The sequence below is a fragment of the Gekko japonicus genome, unplaced genomic scaffold (assembly GCF_001447785.1).
Source record: "Gekko japonicus isolate JY-2015 unplaced genomic scaffold, Gekko_japonicus_V1.1 scaffold474, whole genome shotgun sequence".
Taxonomy (NCBI): domain Eukaryota; kingdom Metazoa; phylum Chordata; class Lepidosauria; order Squamata; family Gekkonidae; genus Gekko; species Gekko japonicus.
In genome coordinates, this window is record NW_015177020.1 from 1050327 (window position 1) to 1058746 (window position 8420).

At 47.3% G+C, this 8420-nt stretch overlaps 1 protein-coding gene across 1 annotated transcript; it reads right to left on the bottom strand.

Annotated features, from left to right (window-relative positions):
- Nucleotides 1-1618: 1618 nt before the first annotated feature.
- On the bottom strand, nt 1619-3862 carry NXNL1 (nucleoredoxin-like 1). The gene is made up of 2 exons (XM_015427754.1): nt 3537-3862; nt 1619-1931 (listed from the first exon to the last, which is right to left on the bottom strand). The coding sequence occupies exons 1-2, from the start codon at nt 3860-3862 to the stop codon at nt 1619-1621; spliced, it is 639 nt and encodes a 212-aa protein (XP_015283240.1).
- Between the last annotated feature and the right edge of the window lie 4558 nt (nt 3863-8420).

The window sequence follows — 8420 nt, forward strand, 5'->3', positions numbered from 1 at the left end:
GGGTATGTTTAGCCTGGAGAGGAGACGACCGGGAGTACTTGAAGGGCTGTTGTATAGAGGAGGGGGCGGAGTTGTTTTCTGTTGCCCCAGAAGGTCAGACCAGAACCAATGGGGTGAAATTCAACCAGAAGAGTTTTCGGCTAAACCTTAGGAGGAACGTCCTGACAGTTGGAGCGGTTCCTCAGTGGAACAGGCTTCCTCGGGAGGTGGTGGGCTCTCCTTCTTGGGAGGTTTTCAAACAGAGGCTAGATGGCCATCTGACAGCAATGTGGATTCTGTGAACTTACGCAGATCATGAGGGGGAGGGCAGGAAAGGTTGCCTCAGTGCTTAGTTCATGTGGCCCTTTTTTACATGCTCAGGGAAATGCTGATTGCCACTTTGGGGTCAGGAAGCAATCCTGGAGGTTTTGTTGTCATCTTCTGGGCGTGGAACAGCAGTCACTGTGGGTGTGGGGGGGGTACTTGTGAATTTCCTGCCTTGTGCAGGAGGTTGGACTAGATGACCCTGGAGGTCCCTTCCAGCTCTATGATTCTATGATTCTATGACATTGGAAGCTGAAAATACAATTGCATTCGAAAAGAAGAAAAGTGAAAATCAGAGAAGAATTTATGTACACACTAAGCAAGCTATGGTTTAGGGCCTCATCTTATCAGGGGACTCTAAATTAAAGAAAAATACTAAAAATCACAATTTCTTGATAATGCACGGTGGCCTTTTAACCTTAACACAGTTTAGGGCCTCCGCATGACTTAATCCGGCCCTGGCTGTGATCCTCCTACGTGGCCATCATTTAATTCAAAAAAATGGAAAAGAATGTATTTAAAGTTGGTTCACCGTTCATATATGTGGTGTAGTGGTTAAGAGTGTCCGACTAGTTTCTGGGAGACCTGGGTTCGAATCCCCACTCCTGCCATGGAAGCTCACTGGGGACATTGGGCCAGTTACTCCCTCTCAGCCTAATGTACTTCACAGGGTTGTCGTGAGGATAAAATGGAGGAGAACGACGTAAGCTGCTTTGGACCCCCATTGGGGAAAAAGTGGGATATAAATGAATCAAAAAGAAATAAACAAACAAGTCTGGTTTTGCGCCAATAGCAGAAGATGCTCAAAATGCACCTGAGCTTTTAACCAGACATTGAGCTTTTCCGCAGTCTCCTTTTCATTGCTTGTAAGTTCTTGTTTCTTCGGGAGTTCCTCCCCCCACCCCCACCCCCCGTTCCACACATCTTTTGCTCTCTCACCAGTTTACGTCTGCCATATCTCCCTGCAGATTTGAACTGCAGCTTTTTATGTGGGGCATAAACCAGTGTGATGTCGCTTTGACCACTAGAGGGAGCAAAACACATGCAGAACACGGGAGAAAAACTTGAAGAAACAGGAACTTGCGGGCCAGGACAATGACTATGCGGAAAAGCCCATTGCCTACACGTGTCCAAAGGTACATTCGCTGTCAGGAGGAGGAAATGAAGGAAACTGTAGCTTTGCGGGAGCCAGAATTCTGCACCCAGTTACAATGTCTGTGACTTTGACTGTAAATTATGCACAACATTATGGACATAGATCTTTGCTATGGGAAGGGTCAACTCCATTGGGGTTTCAAACGAAAGCAATGACCCATCAAGAGGATGTATCCTTATCTTCATCATCCTCATCTTCTTCTTGGTTGCTCCTCTTTTTCCGCTTCTTCTTCTTCAGCTTGTACTTTAGCCTGCGGATGGGATCCGTGATGCTCCTCCAAGGCAGTTCCTCGAAATCCTCTGCCAGTCGGAAGTTCCTGTCCACCAGGTTAGCTACCTCCTGCCAGTTCTGGAAACAAGCCGGGCCAATTTCCTTGATCTCCTCTACTGCATTGGCAGCAATGACCTCTCCGTTTGGCTTCAGGACCACCACCACTGGCGGCTCCTTCACCAAAAATTTTAATTCCAGTTCCCTAGGAAACGACAAAGAAGGTAAGAGTGTCAAGAACGCTAATGAAGAAGACAGGCATGACAAAGGGATAAGTGATCATTTGATGTTCATTTATTCCCTTTGCCCTGTGATCATCTTGGGGTCAAACGACAGATGATGCGTGTCAAATGGAAGATACAGATAACCAGGGCTATTTTTTGGGCAGGAACGCACAGGAACAGAGTTCCGGCTGGCTCCCGAGTTGGCCACGCCCAGCAGAAACTCATTAGCATAATAGGCCACACCCAACAGCAGGAACTCATTAGGATTGGCTACATTAGCGGTGTGTGGCCTAACATGCAAAGGAGTTCCTGCTACAAAAAAGCCCTGGGTTTTGACAACAAACAAGGTAAGCAAAATAAGAAGCAAAAGGTGGGTGTGGCTGGATGAGCACACTTCTGGTAACGTGCGGGAGGAGAAAAGAGCCAGAGTCCAGTAGCACCTTAAAGACTAACAAATTTTGTTGGCAGGGTATGAGCTTTTGTGCGTCACTGCTCACTTCTTCAGTCTCTTTCTAGCAATATCTGAAGAAGTGAGCAGTGACTCACGAAAGCTCACACCCTGCCACAAATTTTTGTTAGATTCTAAGGTGCTACTGGACTCTGGCTCTTTTCTCCTCCTGCAAAAGACAATAATGCTAGGAACGGTTGAAGGCAGCGGGAAAAACGGAAGACCTGACATGAGATGGGTTGACTCAATCAAGGAAGCCACGGCCTTCAGCTGGCAAGACCTGAGCCAAGCGGTGAACGATAGGATCTTTTGGAAGTCATTCATTCATAGGCTTTATGGCACATAACACACCCACCCACCAATGCTCCCTCTAAGCTGTGGAGTCTTATGAGCAAAGATTCTACTTTGTGAGCTGCTGGCATTAAAGTTGTGAGCGAGCGACTTGGCTACTGCATAAATTTAGGTTGCTCCGGAGCCATCCTTCCTGAGTGAAGAGAAAAATGTAGGGTTGCCAGAACCCCCCCCCCCAGGTTTGGCGGAGGTTTCCCGATTTGAAGGGGCTCCTACCTGCCCACCAGCCAGCTGGTGGGGGAAGCCCCGCACCCATGAGTGACCACCTGACCTCTTCCTAACAGTGTTTAAATGCTGCTGGGGAGAGGTGGGGTCTGTGCACCTGCACTCTAAGCCCCGAATTCGGGACTCGGAGTGCAGGCATATGCAGCCTTCCCCTACCTCTCCCCAACAATGTTTAAAGGATGTCTTTAAACACTGTTGGGGAGAGGGGGCTGCGTGCCTGTACTCCGAGCCCGAATTTGGGGCTCGGAGTGCATGTGTGCATGGTCTCCCCCCCACCTCCTCCCAGCAGCTAAAGAGACCCTTTAAACACTGTTGGAGAGAGGCGGGGGCCTCCGCTCCCCAACATGATGACATCACTTCTGTGTGATGTCATCACTCTGGGAACTCCCCACCTCCTCCAGTAACACCCCCCCAAAGTCCCCCGTTGGGGACTTTGAGGGACCTGGAAACCCTACAAAAATATGTGAGCCAGGGGCTAAAAACTGTGAGCTAGCTCATACACTAACTCAGCTTAGAGGGAATACTGACACACACTGCTCTGCCCAAACTGTAAAGCTCTTACTTTTTTAATTCATCCAGAAAGGGCAAGAAAAACCATCTCTTGGGCATTTTCTTCAGGAACTTGTCTTGCTTTTCCTCCGTCTCATCCAGAGACACGTAGATCAGGACCAGCTGGGCGGATCGCTCCACGTAAAACTCATCCGTGAGTCTCACAAAAAACTCTTTCAGGATGGGCACGAACTCCTGGCACTGAGGACATTCGCCGGAGCCGAAATACAGCAGGATCACCTTATTCTCCAGCGCTCGGATGAGCTCGCGTTCCAGTTCCAGTTCGTCATTGTCCCAGTTGTTTTTAATCAGGGTCTTGTCAAGGAAAAGGGAAACCATCGCTGCAGCCTTAGTCGAGGGCTTTGAGCTAGAAGAATCATAATTAGAATGAAATAAGGCCCACAATAATATTGTACAGGTGGGATGGCAATGCTCCCTCTAAGCTTGTGGAGTCTTGTGAGCAAAAATTCTACTTTGTGAGCCACTGGCATTAAAGTTTAAAGTCCAGTGGCAGCTTTAAGACCAACAAAGGTTTATTCAAGGTACGAGCTTTTCGTGTGCAAAGCACACTTTTTCAAATACAGTGGAATGGTAGGTGAGGTTCAGACTTATAGATGGGCTGAGCAGCTAATTAACATATAACACAATGAAGATGTTTTAAGCTATGCAAAAACAGAATTAAATAACAAGCTAAGGTTATAAGGTCAACAGCTGTAAAACAATAAATATGCCAAAACGAATGCGAGACTCTCCATTCCCTCTCAGAGCATGGAGGTCACTTAACAGCATATTTACTTTCTCAAGGTGTTAGCAGTGTATGTCAGCCAAACAATTCAATAGTCCTTGTATAACATTCAGTATCCTAATATGCTATTCTGAAAAAGAAATACACTAAAATACAGAGGATGTATAGTCCCTCTGTAGGAGAATACATACGGGAGGACTGAATGAGTTAGCATATGTAATGAGATAAGAAACCAATATCCCTGTTGAGTCCTGGGGAGGTCTTTGTTCCAAGTGTTGTAGTAACTTGTAATTCAGCAATTCAAGCAGTGGCCAAATCGCTCGCTCACAAATAACAAGCTAAGGTTATAAGGTCAACAGCTGTAAAGCAATAAATATGCCAAAATAAATTTGAGACTCTCCATTCATTCTCAGAGCATGGAGGTCACTTAACAGCATGTTTACATTCTCTTTCAAGGTGTTAGCAGTGTATGTCAGCCAAACAATCCAATAGTCCTTTTTAACATTCAGTATCCTAATATGCTATTCTGAGAAATAAATACACTAAAATACAGAGGATGTATAGTCCCTCTGTAGGAGAATACATACGGGAGGACTGAATGAGTTAGCATATGTAATGAGATAAGAAACCAATATCCCTGTTGAGTCCTGGGGAGGTCTTTGTTCCAAGTGTTGTAGTAACTTGTAATTCAGCAATACAAGTAGTAGTTCAGCAACTTGTAATTCAGCAATTCAAGCAGTGGCCAAATCGCTCGCTCACAACTTTAATGCCAGTAGCTCATAAAGTAGAATTTTTGCTCACAAGACTCCACAGCCTATAGGGAGCATTGCTCAAGGCACTGTATCCTACTGAGGGTTCCTGTTCTCCCCAGGCTCCATCCCCAAATCTCCACTTTCCCAACCTGGATCTGGCAGCCCTACCCCCCACCAGCCTCGTAGCCAGAAATTTTGGGTTGGCGAGGCATGGGAAAATTTTGTGATGCAGCAGGGGAGGGGAGTGAGGGGGGAGGGAGAAGTGCAGCCACACGCCTTCCCTGAACTCCAAGCGGCAGTTTTGCCACTTGGAGTCCAGGGAAGGTGTGCGGCTGCCCCCTTCCTCCTTTCCTACAAGATTTAAAGAGCCCTCCAGCTCATTGGTGGGCCATGTCCTCCCGCCATCAACTGGAGGGCCCTTTTAATGTCACAGGAAGGGAGGGAGGGGGAGAGGGGCAGCAGCGGTTGTGGGGCACGCTTTGCATCTGAGGGGGTGGAGCCCCAGAATGCCCCACTGTGACTATGGGCCCGCCCCTCCACCCCCCACCGGTGTCCGGGGGGACCTGGCAATCCTGTGTACAGTGCAATCCTAAGAACACTTTCTTAGGAGGAATCTTCACTGAATAGATCTATGTAAGATTCTGAATAGACCTGCTCTGTTAATATTGCAAGGCGGAGACTGTTGCTTTTTTTTAAAAAATGAGTTGGCCGCCTGACCTGGATGGTCCAGGGTAGCCTGATCTCGTCAAATTTCGGAAGCTAAGCAGGGTTAACCTTCGTTAGTACTTGGATGGGAGGCCACCAGGTAGGTCCAGGGTTGGTATGCATATCAGCCCCGTAGCTAGAAAAAATTTTTGGGAGTGGGCCTCGGGGGGCCTGCCAGCTAGTTAAATTAAATTAAAGTACAGTGCAGGGGGTAAGTTAGAGCAGCCCAAGGGAGGGGGCACAGAAGAAACACTAGGGGGTCAGGCCCCGTGGGCCCCATGTTAGCTACGGGCCAGATGCAGATGCAGGCAATGGCAAACCCCTTCTTTTTGTCTCTTGCCTTGAAAACCCCATTAGAGGTCTCCATTCATTGGCTATAGACTCAATGGTACTTTCCACCACCACTGATCTGGTCCCATGTATAAGCCTGACTTTGTCCCTATCTGAAAGGCCATAAATTAGGAGCAAATAGCTTGCAAAAAGTACAATCTTTCTTAGGTCAGACGCCATATGATAGATAGATAAATAAATAAAATCACTTAGGTCAGGAATGCAGCTGAGAACCCGTTAAAGGCATTCGATTTCTGCAGTTTTGCCCAAAAGCTGTCCCAGAGATAAAGTGTGGTATTAAGGGCAGAGTACAAAGACCCCGGCTAAAGTTCCAGCTCACCTCCGAAGCAAGCTAGGTGACCTTGGGACCGTCACCTTTTCATAGCCAAACCTACCTGAGATCAATGTTCCCTCTAAGCTGTGGAGTCTTGTGAGCAAAAATTCGACTTTGTGAGCGACTGGCATTAAAGTTGTGAGGGAGCAATTTGGCTGCTGCATCAGTCAGTTTGCTCTGGAGCCATCCCTTCCTGAGCTAAGACAAAAAAGTGTGAGCCGGAGGCTAAAAAACTGTGAGCTAGCTCACACTAACTCAGCTTAGAGGGAACACTGCCTGAGATGGCTGCTGGTGGGGGCATAGGCAGGCAAGGCGGGATATAAACCAAAACTAATAAATAAATAAATAAATAAAAAAGGGGCCACTGCTCTTGTCTCTTCCGTCACATGGCAAGGGGTGGATTATACTGCGACTGACAAAATGATTCCTGGTTTGAATCAAGGCCATTCCTTGAAGCTCTCAATAAACACAGCGGCATGAACAAGTCAACGACTATACATCAATGCTCAGGGAATAGAAGGGCCCTGGGAGGGTCCTAGCAAGGCAGTCTACTCTACGCATCTCAGTGTTACTACGGCCAATTTTTCTGTACCTGGCAGACGTTATCCAGCTTTCTCCCAAGGACGGCACTCGACAGTCTCCTTGCTAAATGGACAAGATGGTCATGCTTTGATCCAGCTCACTTTGAAAATACCTCCATGCCCAGAAGAAAAAGCCTAGGGTCGCCACCCAGTTGGGTGCCTCATGTCCTCAAGGAGAGATCCTTTGTTCATTCGAGGAGGGATCCCCAGAACAGTTGAGCAGGGACCGGTTTCCTTGTTTCCCTTCCACAGCTTGGATCACTGGTGTGAATAACCTTCCCTGAGAGGTTTTACCTTCTTGCCTATTAATAGAATAAATAGCCAGGGCTTTAATCTTCTTAAAGTGGACCTTTGGAGGTAAGATGGCCAGTGCTTGCAAGGATTTGTTCCTGACCTTGGCAGCTTCTCGAACTGGCAGTGATCTTCGAGCAAAGAGCAGTTTCCTTCCTTTCTCTGCACCACCTTCTAGAAATTCTTATTACTGAACAGATAGAGCAGCCTGTGCTACACTGACGGCAAAGTCTGGCTATCTGCGGCCCTGTGCTACGAGATTGTGAGTGATGTGACCCCTGTGATGCAACAGGTCTTTAGGGGAAAAAACAACACAAGATGAAACTGACACCTAAAACGGTCTGGTTGTTTCGAAGTATTGCTCTTCGGAGACATCAGTGTGCATTATGATTAAAACGATTAAAGGGATGAAACACCTCCCCTACGAAGAAAGGTTAAAGAGGTTAGAGCTCTTTAGCTGTGGGAAATGCCAGTTGAGGGGTGGCATGATAGACATCTACAGAATTATGTAGGGGATAGAGCAAGGAGGGAAAGAAATACTTTCTTCCCTTTCTCACAATAGAGGAACTTGTGGGCACTCAATGAAATTAAGGAGTGGTAGGCTTCGAACAGATAAAAGGAAGTACTGCTTCACTCAAAGAGTCATGTGGAATTCACTGCTGGAGGAAGTGGTGGTGGCTACAAGCACAGACAACTTCGAGAATGGGTTGGATAAGCATATGGAGTAGAGGTCCATCAGCAGCTATTAGCCACATGGTATAGATGGAACACTCTGTCTGGGTCAGGGATGCTGTGTATTCTTGGTCCTTGGGGTGTGTGTGTGCAACAGTGGGAGTGCTTTTGGAGTTCTGGCCCTACTGGTAGACCTCCTGATGGCACCTGGGTTTGAGCCACTTTGCGACAGAGTGTTGGACTGGATGGGCCATTGGTCTGATCCAACATGGCTTCTCTTATATTCTTATTTTTAAAAATGTGCTCATATAGGACATGTGGCGCGCATATCTTTCCCCCTGTGCATAAGCACATTTTTCAGACCCGCCCTTAGTTCACAGCGCAATCCTAAGAAGCAGGGGTCATTTCGTAGGAAAAGAGGTGCAGGAGCTCATTAGCATAACTCATTTGCATATGCCACACCCCCTGACATCACTGGAAAGTGTGT